Below are 13,730 nucleotides of genomic sequence, written 5' to 3' on the forward strand. Positions count from 1 at the left end.
CCACTGGTCACAGGGCACCATGACGATTGACTTTCATGAATTACCACGGTCTGGGTTCAACCGTGGTGCCAGTTCTCCAGCCAGCAGATCATTGTGGACCCCAGGCCACAGTTGGCCAGTTTCACCAAGAGGTGATCATGGGATACTGGATCGAAGGCTTTTTTGAAGTCAAGATATATGACAGCAATCTCTTCTCCCTTGTCCAGGTGATAGGTCACCTGGTCGTAGAAGGAAATGAGATTGGTCAGGCAAGACCTACCCACAACAAACCCGTGCTGGCTGTCCCTCAGGATTATGAGTGTGAAGAGCTCCTAGCATGCAGGGCTCTACTTGCTGCTTGTGCTCTGTTGGTGCTACCACTAGTTGCTCCTTACTGATTCATTCTCCACTTGCTTATGGCAGTTTTAAGAGGCAGGCAGGGGACTCGGCTTCCTCCAGCCCTGCCTTGCCCCAGCTTGTCAGCCGGTGTCTTTCTCTTGTCCTGCTGCCCCTGGTTCTCCCTGCTTGTTGGAAGTAAATTATTAGGGATGCTCCCTCCTGTGTGGAGGGAACAGCTTTGCACGTGAATTAAGGTGCTGGGAGCCAGCTGGCCTGAAACTACCCCTTAGGGCAGGGAGATGCTTCTGAAAGCACAGGGGCCAGTCCTCCGCTGGTGTGAATGGCCAGCCTCAGTCGAGCTGTGGCGGTTCACAGGCAAGGATCTTCCCTGTCTCAGCACCTGCTCATTAATGGCATAATTATTCCCTGGTAGAGCTGTGCCTTCCTGCTCATAGCATCCATTGTGCTCGCACTCATTAAGTACGTGTGCTAATTACACCGATGCAATAACAGAATGCCACTTACTCAGATGGCATTTCTGGGGTAGGATTTTTCTCCTCCCCATCTCACCTCACTTTAATGAGCTGTCTCCAGGTTGGTGCGTTGTTTATTTCGTTTGATACATTCCAAGCCCGTGCGAGTATCCCCCGGCAGCTTCCTTTTGACTCACGTTTTCTCTCTCTCTCAAGTTGCTAACCTGAAACCTCGCTGCTGCTGAAGCTCTGTGCCATTCTCATAGCTCCTGCCATGGATTTTCCCAGGGTAGAAATGGACGGTGGCACGAACAAGACGATCTTGTCCTTAATGAGCCATAAAAGGAACGTGACGTATTCGGGCTACTACCAGCACTCCCCTGCAGTGGCTGCCATCTATATCATCGCCTACGTGTTCATCTTCACCCTGTGCATGGTTGGGAATGGCTTGGTGTGCTTCATCGTGCTGAAGAACAGCCGGATGAGGACCGTCACCAACCTCTTCATCCTCAATCTGGCTGTCAGCGACCTGCTGGTGGGGATTTTTTGCGTGCCTACTACCCTGGTGGACAATCTGATTACAGGTAAGGGTGATGCTAAGGGCTGGTCAGCAGCCTTCTGCCTAGTGGAGTTCATGATGCTGCCAAGTGCTTTGAGCACAGGACTGCACAGTCCCTGCTCCCTTGGTGACCTCAGGGAGACGATTTCTGCCTCCTAGCCCCTGGCTGCAGAAGGATGTTGCATGGGAGTGCTCTGTGCAGTGGACCCCCTAGGACCCAGCCACTATAAGAACAGCACCAGGTCTCCATCAATCAGTGCTTGAGGGTGTAGGGGTCCAGGTGGTTCATCTGGGGTTGTATGAGGCCTAGAAATCAAGGGCAGCATTTGCAGCCCTGCAGGCCTTAGGCAAGGGGCCAAATCCCTGTAGCAGTGCTGGGAGGAAGGCTGTTTCATTTTTGCAGGAGCTGAGCCCCTGCTCCCTGCACTGAGATCCCTGGGATCGACACCCACTTGGCACCTGTGAAAATGAGACTGGTGCCCCCGGGCATGCTCATGGCCACGTGGAGACAGCTGTGCAGTGGGCACTTGAAGTGCTTTAGGCCTGCTCCAGCTTGGTACCTGGTTTTCCAGTGTACTTTGTATCTGACTTTCATGTCCCATGGCAGCTTTGGAGTTGCTGCAGTGAATCCCACTGAAGAGGCTCTGTTTGTGTCCTAAGCTGTCTCAGCGGTGCCTGTTGCAAGGTTTAGTGTCATTCCCACAGGCCTTATTAAGCACCTGATGAGCCTGGTACCTGAGCTGCCCACTAAAGCATGCCTGCATCAGTGGGGGGTGAGTAGCTAATGGTTTCCCTCTCTAGCCTTGGAGTGCCTATGAATGATGCCAGAGGGGTCAGGTGGGAGGCCAGTGGTATCTGTGTGTCAACGCAACCAGGGAAGAGAAAAGGACTCTGTCTAATGCATCCAAGCCTCTTCTGTCACCAGCATCCATGCTCTTTGGAGAGCTGGGATACAGCTGGTACAGAGAAATGCATTTCATTCCCTCTAGCTGCTAAGTGGATTCTGTGCTTGCAGACAGGACAGCCTCTGCCCAGGTGCAGCAGCAGAGATACAGCACAAACTGCCCATGCACAACCCTGCCAGGAGATGTCAGGGCTGACCTGCCGTGTCTCCTGCCCCTTGGAGTGCTGCCTGTGCATGCTCCCTGATGCTCCATGTCCTGCACCCATGCAGTCCTACTGGGTCACGGTGCCAGCTGCTCTGGCTGTGGGTCCCGCACGGCTTTGATGGTGCATCTGGTACCTGGCCTGCAGCAGCCCCAGTGATTCCCCACATAGGCCTCCTTCACACAGCTTGACGAGGCCCCTCCATTTGGTGTTGCCAAGCCCCATGCTAGTCCAGGCTGGGTGTTTGCCATGTCTCCCAAGTCTGCCAGGGCTTCTCAGCCTGAATTCTCACAGGAAAACAGATGATGCTCACTTGCTGAGTTCTTCTGAGGTGACTGCTGCAGAGCTAGAAATTGCCATCAATAGCCACTCAACAAGACAAGGACTTAATGCCCAAACCACTCTCAAGTTGCATGATGCAGAGCTGCTCAAGCCTTTCCTAATTCCCTTGCATGTGAGCTCCTGTATTAACTTTAAATGTGTTGTGGTGGCTGAACTGTGAGCACATCTCACCCTGCATCTTGTGGGCTTATGCCTCATTTGCCCTGTCGGTTCTCTCCTAGGCTGGCCCTTCAGCAACGGAGTCTGCAAGATGAGTGGGCTTGTACAGGGCACGTCTGTCTCCTCCTCTGTGTTCACGCTGGTGGCGGTTGCGGTGGACAGGTAAGAAGGGGCTGCAGGAGAGCAGCACCAGGCACCGAGGCTCCCCCATCTCTTATGCCACAGAAGGTGGGTTGGGTGCCAGGGCGTCCCCAATGTGTCTTTTGTCTCCCATTGAGATCCATGGGGAAAAATCCTTTTGGATCCAGAGCAGAATTTTTACCCACAGCGCCTGCCTTAGCAGCTCTGTGGCCAGAGAGGGCCACTGGGTGCCAATGCAGACACTTGCCCCTATAGCGCAGAGTGAGTAGTAACCAGAACAAGGTCTGAATTTGCAGGAGTGCTCTAGCAAGGAGAAGCTCTGCTTCCCTTTATCACCCCTGAGCCACTCGGTCCCAACAGGCCAGGCCTTGCTTCTCTGTGATGCCATCCTGAGGTTGAGCGTCTCTTGCATCTGTGATAACTTTGCAAGACAATTCTGTTTAATCAAAAAATCAGTTACTTGGAGAACAGTTGGAAAGGAGCTGGAATGACAGCTCGGGAGTTATTCAAAATGAAAGCAACCAGAATGAAAAGGTTGTTTTCCCTCCCTTCTGTGTGTTAATCGTTCATAACTGTGCATCTTCTAGCAGCAGTGCAGTCTGGAAGGAGCAAACTGTCATTGGCACTGGAAGCAAGAGTACTTGATCTGCAAACTTAGCCTCTGGGATCTAGCCTGAGAGTTTGATCGTGTGAGCAAACCTGAGCTAGGCTGTGCAGAAGTGAAGGGGAAGCCATCAGCTCTGCCTTCCTGCTTCAGGGTGATGCCAACCTCTCAGTGACAGGGCTTGTGCAGAAAATTTCCCCTGGGACTAGGGATTTCATAATTGCCTGCTGCAAGGTTGCTGAGGCAGCTGGTATTGCGTACTATGAAGATATGGAGCTAGACTGACCTCTGGACTAAGCTCAAGCGGCCACCGCTGTGTTCCTCTGCTCCTGTGTCCCAGCTCCTTTCTAGAACAAATGAAAACTTCCCTGTTTTAAACAGAAAATGAATAGTGCCCTGCCCGTCAATCTCACCTGCCCTTGCATTGCTTCTGCCCCAGGTTCCGCTGCATCATCTACCCCTTCAAGTCCAAGCTCGGCCTGCTCACAGCCCTGAACACCATTGCCATCATCTGGGTCCTAGCCATCACCATCATGTGCCCATCTGCTGTCATGCTCATGGTGGCACAGGTGGAGGACCACTACATTGTCTATGGCCACAACCAGAGCCTGGCCTCCCCCCTGTACTCCTGCTTTGAGGCCTGGCCCAACAGTGAGATGCGGAAGGTCTACACAACCGTCCTCTTTGCCCACATCTACGTGGCCCCCCTGACCCTGATCATGGTCATGTATGGCTGGATCGGGATCAAGCTCTACAAGTCGTCAGCCCTGGTGAGTCGGCACCGGGTGGAGACCCAGGAGCGCAGCGGTGCCACCGTCTCCGGACGCAAGGTCAAGGTCATCAAGATGCTCATCCTAGTGGCCCTGCTCTTCATGTTGTCTTGGCTGCCCCTGTGGACACTGATGCTGCTCACAGACTATGCCCAGCTGGATGATGCCCAGCTCCAGCTGCTGACGGGCTACATCTTTCCGTTTGCACACTGGCTGGCCTTCTCCAACAGCAGCGTCAACCCCATCATCTATGGCTACTTCAACGAGAACTTCAAGCGGGGCTTCCAGGCCGCTTTCAAGTTCCAGCCCTGCTCCCACGAGACGGGGCCTCATGAGGCCTATTCTGAGAGGCTGACTGCCAGCACCACCGGCTTCGGCGCCCGCAACAAGGTCTTCACCAACGGCGAGCCCTCCGACTTCCTCTGCCTCAAGACCCTGCCTGCCAAGGGGCTGAGCCCAGCACAGAATGGACAGGCCCGGGCACCGGGCCTTCCCCTGGAGGAGATCAGCAAAATCACCCCCCTGAGCAAAGTCTGCAAAGCCTGGGATGTGTGACGCTTGTGGCTGGATGGGAATGACTTCATGTCAGGAGTGTTTTTGTCTCTTTCCACCGGCAAATGCTGGGTGTGTCTGCTGCTGTGATGTGTTTGCCGTGGGCAGTGTCTCTCTGCCAGAGCTGGGTCTCTCGTGTGCCACATCCCATTTGTAAATGCAAGGCAAACCATGTGGGCAGTTGTCATTCGGTGTTCCAGCTAATGCACACAAGGCTTTGTCAGCCGCTTCCAGTGTCTAGCAGGGACCAACTGAGCACGCTGTGTCAAATGTCTGTGTCATTAAAGCTACTGCTCCACGCGCCACTCCTCTGGTCTGCTGCCAGACTCCTGCAGGCAGAAATCCACTTAGAAATTTTGGGGTTCAGTTTTGCATTGGAAAAAGTGATGAGTTTGGCCAGCTTACAAGTTCAGCTCTCTCACGGCTGATGAAGCAGCCAAGGTCTCTCTCTAGTTGCCCTTTTGCTCTAGTGCAGGAGCTGTATTATTCCAGCAGCTGTACAGTCTAATGCACAAGCTGTGAAGGGGGCAGAGCGACGAAAAATACAGGGTCCTCATAAAGTCCTTGTGCACTTTTAAACTGTAATAACTTAGGTTGCAGGTAGGATAGAAACAATCTGTAAATGGCATTTAAAAGCAAATTTATTAAACTTTTAGAACAACTAGAGTACACAATGGTTGACTTCAGTATAACCACCAGCCATCATGATACAGTGCTCAATCCGATCTTCCAACTCCTTGAAAATATTTCCCGGTTGCTCTTGAGTTGCTGCACTAGTTGCACTGGTGATCCTAGCCCTAAGTTCCACCAAAGAACATAGTTTTGACAAGTAAACGATGCTTTTAACACGTCCCCATAAACAGAAGTCCAGCGGTGACGGGTCAGGTGAACAAGGTGGCCAAGCAATTGGTCTGCCTCTGCCTATCCACTTCTCTGGGAAAACATCATTTAGGAACTGTCGTACATTCAGAGTGTAGGGGCACAGAGCTCCACCTTATTTAAGAAAAAAATTCGTTATTACTTATGAAGTCTAGCATTGTGTACTCTAGTAGTCCTAAAACTTTAATACATTTGCTTTTAAATGTCGTTTACAGACAGTTTCTATCATACCTACAACCTAAGTTATTCACGTGTAAAATTGCACAAGGACTTTATGAGGACGCTGTACTTAGCCTTTTTGACTAAGCTCACTTCAGCACTGAAGCAACAGAAATGTAAGCCCCCATCCAGTAAAGCTCTTCAACATATGAGTAGTCAATTTGCTTTTCATTCTTGGCTCCTTCTGGAGTAGGAATGTGCACCAGTTAAACTACATGGGTGTTTAAAAAACCTCCGTCAAGTTAAACTGGGGCAAACCCCTAACAGAGAGAGACCTAAAAAGGCTTAACCCTTGTATAAGCCTGTGTAGGGTGTCAGGAAACTACCCAGGAATGGGTGAGAGTTTTGTGTGTCCCTGTTATGGTTTTGTACTGGTAAGAGTGGGGTGTCACCAATTCTTGTCACCAGTTCAGTTCAAGTGGTGCACTAATGTAGCACAGACCAGGCATTTTGCTCAATGAGAGTTCTTCCGTGCCTGGAAGGGATGAACTACTGAATCAGCTGAGTAACAGTGGCACCAACACCTGTGCTGTGGTGTAAATCCAGAGCAACGGCATTCACCTCTGGCCATTGACTCCTGTGTCGCACCGCTCAGATTTTGCCCCAGGCTCTGCCCAAATTGCCAGTTGCTGGTGGGCAGCCAGTGTGATCTGGATGTCCAAAGGGACCTACCCTTCCAGAGCCTGCAGTCCCGCTGGCAGGGTGCAAGCTTCTGGCACTGGCCCTTGGAGAGTTCCCTGATGAGTGCCATTGTCCCCCTGAACGGGCAGGCAGCTTGTCCGGCTGCTAGGACACATGCTTATTATGGTCTTCGGTGCCTGGGTGTCTGTTTTTTTGAGGAAGATTAGCTCAGACAAATGGCACACTCAGCAGCATGATCATTGCCTGTTAGATATAATCTGTGCTAATTGGTTCATGTCTATTCATAACCATGCCGCTGGAAAGACATGAATTCTGCAAGCTCCTTGCTTTGCTGCACCCCTGCCTCTGGCTCCGACAGGACAGCTGCACAGGGAGGCCTGGGGCAAGGCAAGTTTGCCTTTCCCCTCAAATCCTGGGATCTGCAGCCTGGAGAACTGTGTGAAGGGCTGGAGAACAGTAAAGGGAGATGGTGGGCCTGGAGGCAAAGGCAGACAGGATGGAGCATGCAGAGGACAGAGGCTGGAGACCGGCGGCTGCCTGCTGCTCTTTCCCTACAGGGAGCCTTCCTGTTAATGGTGACCCTCTCATTTTAATACAGAAAACCAGGCCCTGGATTCCAGCCGCTGGCCTGAGACATCACTACGTTTCAGAGGGCTGTGGGGTACTCACGCTGTGTGCGCTGCCCCTTTCACAGGCTGATGGCAGCTCTCCTAAAACAACCCCCTCCCTCCATTTTCCAACAGCAACTTTCCACCAGCATTTTGGGGACCATGAATCTCACGTGTCTAAAAGCTTGAAGAACATGTTGGAGCCAAGTGAGCGCACTGTGAAATACCAGGTTCAATGAGCTTTCCCTGTGCCGGCCAAAGGAATCAGCAGAGGGTCAGCCCAACCAAATCCTTCCTTGTGCTTCTGGCAATGGCACTTGGGAGGAGCATTTGTATTTTTTTTTGCAAACCTGGGGCTGTCTCTTTCTGCTGCAGGTGCTGTCTTCTACCCTCCCTGTTGAAGAGAGCCTCATTGCTCTGTTGTATCTATCATGAGTGACTGCACAGTGGGTCAGGAAGGAGGCTGTGAGTCAGGCTTCTGCCTGTTGTCCAGTAAATTACATTTGAAGCCTAATCCCTGTTTGCCCAGCCTGCTGGAAAGAAGGTAACTGGCCACAGTGCTCAGTGAATCTATTACCGGCTGGTAGAAATAGCTCCTGGGGCAAACAGCCAGAAACTGTGCAGTCTCTTCTATCACGCAGGGAGGATGGGTCTAACACAGACTAGCAACGAACCACGTTCAGCCACTTAGTCTTGGATGTCTCTCTCGCTTTGTTGACTCCTCCAGAGGAGGCCTTTAGAAACAGAGGCATGAGCCCCTCTGACAGCACTTCATTTACAACCTACAAACAGTTGTGCTCTGTGTTGTTGCCACTGCATCTTGTCAGCGCAGGATCCTAGTGGCACACGATTACATTTGCTTTTGTTTTGCTCATTGGATGGTTATTACTCCCCATCAGTTGCCACGGCGGGGATGGGACTCGCTGGAAGATGCCAAGGCAGTAGGCACATCCTCAGTTCTCAAAGACTGTGGCCAGGGGCAAAGTGCAGGAGTGAAATTTTAGCTGTTCCAGCAATGCAGGGTCCTGTTGCGTGGCCTTTCCCCCCACCATGGAGGTCCTGGCTATAGGGAGGTTCTCGTGCAGGCGTTTGGTGGTCAGGGCTCTGGGCTATTTTACCTCCTACGTGCATTCCACATGAAAAATGCTGAGTGGCTGTAGGGATACGGGGGCACAGGGTCGGCCTGGGTGTTCCCTGCTCCGCTTTCCCGTGCTTTGAGCTGAGGCTGTCTCCCTGCATGTGTGCTGCAGGGCATTTTGCTCTCTGGTTGGTCATGGAGTGGGACACTGAGAGGAGAGGGGAAGGTCACTCTGGATGGGATTGGCCAGGTTGCATATGCCGGCACTCTAGGCATTAGCAAGTGGGAGTAGCTAGGTACTCACTAGCCAACATAGCTGGTCCTTCAGATCAGCCCTGCATGCCTAGTTCTGTTGCATGCCATCCCATTGAGAAACAGGCTACTGCTTGCACCGTCCCAACGCTTCACTGGAGAGCCTGGGCTTCTGCCAGGTCTGGTCGCACAGAGGGAGCCCATGTAACCTAAGGGCAGCAAAATCCAATCTTCACACAGCCTAGGTGAGTTCTAGCAGTCAGAAGGTGGTGAGGCAGTGCCGTGGGTCCCAGCCTGCTGGCCTGCTTCTCCTGTGCTCAATTATCCCTTTGCCTGTTGGCAGCAAGTGCCTGACTGCAGGTTCAAAGACGTTCATCTCTGTTGAAAAGCTTTGATCGCACACCCACGCTGGATGGGAGCAAACTCTGCTTCACACGCCCACGCTAGATACAAGCAAACTCTGCTTCTCCGCTTAGAAGATGAAAGGCCAACCCCACCTGTGAAGTGCCTGGCCAGAGAAGCAGGCCAGGGAGCTGAGAAGCACTTAGCAGCGAGCGTCGGGACAGCTGTGCTCCAGCAGGCAGGAGAGAGCTGGGGCTGCGGGCAGTCCTGTGAACAGGAGCAAGAACAATTCAGAGCGGAGGGACGTGGCTCCAGGACACAAGGTGCGTAACACAGGTCTGGTGAGCGGCTGGGATCCCCCGTGCTGGGGAGCTTGTGCAAAGCAGGCCTGGGAACGTCCTGCTCCATGGTGTGGGGTCCAGAGTGGGCAGTCACAGCGCAGTGGATATCCAAGTGTTCAGCCCGGGCCCCAGGGACCACATTGGCAACAGTGGTCATGTGTGACTTGATGGGGATAAGAACTGGCCGACAGTTTGCTCATCTGAGAAGCGGGAGGGTGATGATGCTTCCCTAGCTCAGCAGAGTGGTGGGAGGTTGGATAAGTAACGTGCTAGGAAAGGCTTGGATGAGAGCAGCTTTGCAAGCACCAAATGCTGCTGTGTGAGCACAGTTAAGAAAGAAAACCCACTCAGACCCACCCTGTGGTTGCACGTGGGGCTCTTACTGGCTTTTGCTGATAGTTTGAAGCACAGCCCACCCTGACGTGTGCACAGGCATGTACTGAGAGTCGTGCTGCTTGTGTGCACAGCAGAGGGGGTCTCTGGGAGTATGTGTGTCTGTGAAGCACAGCTGGGATTGATCTGGTGCTGCCTACAAGCCCTAACTGAGACAGGGGATCCCACTGCACGAGGGACTTCACGGTGCACTGTGAGAGATGACTTTGGGTGCCAGCTCTCACAGCAGACAGGCCAGAGGTGGGAGCTCCATGTTCAAACCCCTTCTTGCTGTCAGAGAGCCTCATTCAGATTCCAGGAGCGTGCCGGTCATTTTGGAGCAGGTGTTCACCCAGCGACAATACGCACACCAGGCTCCCGCTGCCAAGAGCTATACGTGGTGAACAGGAGCCCAGCCCAGCTCTGCCCCGTTAGGAGAAGAGACCCATTACAGCTGGTCGCGTCCACTGTCACACCATGGCATGGCACACTGGGCCCCTGGGCTCAATGCCTTGACTCTGCAAGCCCCGTTTCCCTCTGATAAGGTGCTGTTGCATTCCTGACGCCACGAGAGAGCTGGCGGGTGCACGGCTGGTTCGTTTGCATGCCAGTCAGGCCTGGGGATAGTTGAAGTAGTCATTTCTTTCTTGTAATCACTGTGCAGACATTAGGATAAATTGCCATGCATTCCTCTGGGAGGGGGAACAAGGAGCAATCTTCTCTCAGAAATGCAAAATGGTCCCTTGTTTTCTGGCCCGCAGCTCTGGGCTGAGAGCGGGAGACGAGGGTTATCACATCACTTGAAGCATTTGACAGTAACTTCCCCATCCATTAGTGGAAAGGTCAGAAATACAAACCAATCTCCTTGTCATAGAGGGTGCAGCTCCTCAGCCTGGGTTACCTTCTGAGGGAGCCCCTGCCTTATCTCCCCTCCAGCAGGCAGAGCAGAAACAGGGAATGAAGAGGTAGTAGGTCAGAAACAAGGGCACAGTACAAATAATGCTCCAATAACAGCATTTTTCACCTGGGGAGAGCATTGTGTTTGCAAAGCCCTGCATAAACACTGACTAATTATGTCCAGCCGCATGATACCCATGCCAGCAGTGACAGTGACGGGGAAGGAAAATGATCCACCGAGGGGCACAGAGCTCTGGCAGTCCTTGCTCCCAGCATGGCAGGCGGCCATGCCTGGCACCAGTGAAGGCCCAGTAAATCATAGCCAAGGGAGCCTGCGTCGGTCACTTCACATGGTTTCATTAACTCAGCACAGCTTTCTCTCCTCAAAGTACAGGCATGTTGGACCATGCTCTGCAATGTCACACCCTGGGTGCCGGCCTGCTGTCTGGTGCCCTTTGTGTTCTCCCGGAAGCTGCTTTTATTGACACGTTAACACAGGCCAGTCAGTCGCTCAAAGCAGAAAGAGGCAGTCAGTGCTGTTCGGCAGCCGGAGACGGTTGCAGATCAGTTAGTGACCTTGGTAGGCACATGCAAGGTCATTTCCGATGCAGACAGCAGCCTCCTGGAGTGCAAAGTGGTACTGGAGTCCCTAATACTGTATTACGGCTTTTGCACCGGCATTCTCTCTCTTTCTGTTCTGCCTAGGCTGATGCTGGCCCCATCCCTGCAGCACCTGAATCTTGTCAATACATGTACCATCTGTCGCCTGAAATCAAGTCCGGGCAGGAGAAATGTGGCTCCCAAACCCAAACCAACAGGCTCTCAGAGGCAGAATGATAGTCAGCTCTGAAAGCTGCATGTGTTCACATGAGGACTGCAGATCCATTTTGCCAGGCAGGTGGTGAGTGCTGTGCACTGCAATTAGTGCTGCCTATTGGCAGTATATCCCATGCAGGGCGTGTCAGGCTATTACCTTCATTACCCTCTTTTCCAGCCCCGCCACCTGATTGCTTTTTCTGCCTGCATGCCATGTCTGGTATTTAAGGGTCCGACCTGAATAGACGTACTTGCAAGCACAGCTCTATTGCAGTTAGAGGGTTATTGATGTATTTACCCTGACAGCTCATTACTACCAGATATGGGCCTGGAGTTGGGAAGTTGCCTTAGGGCACAACTTAGCGCAGTGGGGACTTCCCCATAATACAAGTGAGACATAAGGACATGGGAACACAGATGTGTAGACACCTGATTATCAAGTGGAGTGTCCCAGGGATCAGTCCTGGGGCCAGTTTTGTTCAGTATCTTCATCAATGATTTGGAAGGTGGGATGGAGGGCACCCTCAGCAAGTTTGCGCATGGCACCAAACTGGGGGGAGTAGTAGATGTGCTGGTAGGGTTTGGATTCAGGGAGACCTTGACAAATTGGAGGGTTGGAGCAAAAGAAATCTCATGATGTTCAATAAGGAGAAGCATCTGGAGTACAGCATCCAAGTTCGGGGCCCCCCACTACAGAAAGGATGTGGACACATTGGAGACAGTGCAGTGGTGGGCAATGAAAATGATTAGGTGGCTGGGGCACATGACTTCTGAGGAGAGGCTGAGGGACCTGGGCTTATTTTGCCTGGAGAAGAGAAGACTGAGAAGGGATTTAATAGCAACCTTCAACGACCTGAAGGCCGGTTCAAAAGAGGATGGAGCTGGACTGCTCTCAGAGGTGGCAGATGACAGAACAAGGACCAACGGTCTCAAGTTGCAGCAAGGGAAGTTTAGCTTGGATATTAGGGAGAATTGTCTCACTAGGAGGGTGGGGAAGCACTGGGACAGGTTACCGAGAGAGGTGGTGGAAGCTCCATCCTTGGACGTTTTTAATACCTGGGTAGAGAAAGCCTGGGCTGGGATGCTGTAGTTGGGGCTGGTCCTGTTTTGAGCAGGGGGGTGGACTACATGTGACCTCCTGAGGTCCCTCCCAACCCAAATTTTCTATGATCCTATGACTGTGGTGCAAATCTGCATGCGTTTGGTGCTCACAGTCTTTTTTGCTGAAGGGGCCCGTGAATGTATTGTTGACAGCTAGTGAGTGACTTGGCCAGAAGCAACGTGACACGATCTTGGGAAAGGCCTGATGGTATGGCAGGCGAAGTAGCACCTGCTGAGAGCGAAGAAGGAGATGGATGGCAATATGCTCTCAGGCAAGCGGTGGCAAGACAGCAATCAGGCGGGGGGAAGCCCATGAAGTTTCAGCTGGAGGAAGGAGACAGAGGACGGGACCTGTGCTTACATCTAATGAGGAGAAGGGCAGTGTAGTAATGTATGATCTTGAAGCATAGTGGCAGGGGGAAGGCACCTGGGAGCTGAGAAGGATGGAAATTCAGAGCTTTTTTGTGGACCCAGCTCCAACAAAGAAGGCAGAACAGGCAGTGCCACCCCTATTGCAGACAGGAAACTGAGGCCGAGAGAGATGAAGGCTCTTTCCAAGGGTTGCACAGTGAGCAGAGGCAGAGTTATCCCAGCACCTTGCCATCCCAGTCCAGTGCAGACAGGCTGTTGCTACAGTTAAGGTCCTCAGACCCCTGCAATCACAAGCCCTCACTGGTAAATTGAAAACCAGGCCCTAGAGAATCAGATGAGCACCCAGAATCTTGTTGTGCTGCTTGGAGCAACAACCAGACAGTTAATGAGAGCCGTGCTAGGGCTGTTAGCAACAGGTCGGTATCTAGGAGCAGCCTTTCAATTAAAATGACAGAAGATAAGAGAAAGCAAGAATCGACAAAGGGCAGCCCAGAGATAAGCCTCCAGCTCCTGGGTGGGTAGGGGAAGGTGCGACTGTGATTCACACTGAGGACGGTCATTTTGCATTCCCTCCTAGATGAGCCTGATGAAGGTGCCGCGATATGGATGAAGATGGCAGATGCGTGGAAGCGCCCTCAGCGCTTGCTCCCACAAGGAGGTGTCTGAAGGCAGATGCTGGCACTGAGTAGCAAGCAGTCGGCTGGAGGTAACAGGCTCTAGCAAAGATCTACTGTTACATGAACCGAAACGCAGTCTCCTTCAGGGCTTGGAGTGGGGTCCATCCCA

At 52.4% G+C, this 13,730-nt stretch overlaps 1 protein-coding gene across 5 annotated transcripts in view; it reads left to right on the top strand.

The window, feature by feature from the left end:
* Positions 1-5,330, top strand: part of LOC109295550 (neuropeptide FF receptor 1-like) — an 8,897-nt gene extending 3,567 nt beyond the window's left edge. For all 5 annotated transcript variants that reach the window (XM_019514464.1, XM_019514463.1, XM_019514465.1 and 2 more), the window contains 3 exons: positions 1,058-1,375; positions 3,021-3,120; positions 4,143-5,330. In XM_019514464.1, coding sequence (XP_019370009.1) covers positions 1,066-1,375; positions 3,021-3,120; positions 4,143-5,028 — 1,296 coding nt within the window. In that variant the 5' untranslated portion in view covers positions 1,058-1,065 and the 3' untranslated portion in view covers positions 5,029-5,330. The remainder of the gene's footprint in view (positions 1-1,057; positions 1,376-3,020; positions 3,121-4,142) is intronic.
* The last annotated feature ends 8,400 nt before the right edge of the window (positions 5,331-13,730 follow it).

This window comes from Gavialis gangeticus, unplaced genomic scaffold (genome assembly GCF_001723915.1).
Source record: "Gavialis gangeticus isolate Ggan-Ray unplaced genomic scaffold, GavGan_comp1, whole genome shotgun sequence".
NCBI classification, from domain to species: Eukaryota; Metazoa; Chordata; order Crocodylia; family Gavialidae; genus Gavialis; species Gavialis gangeticus.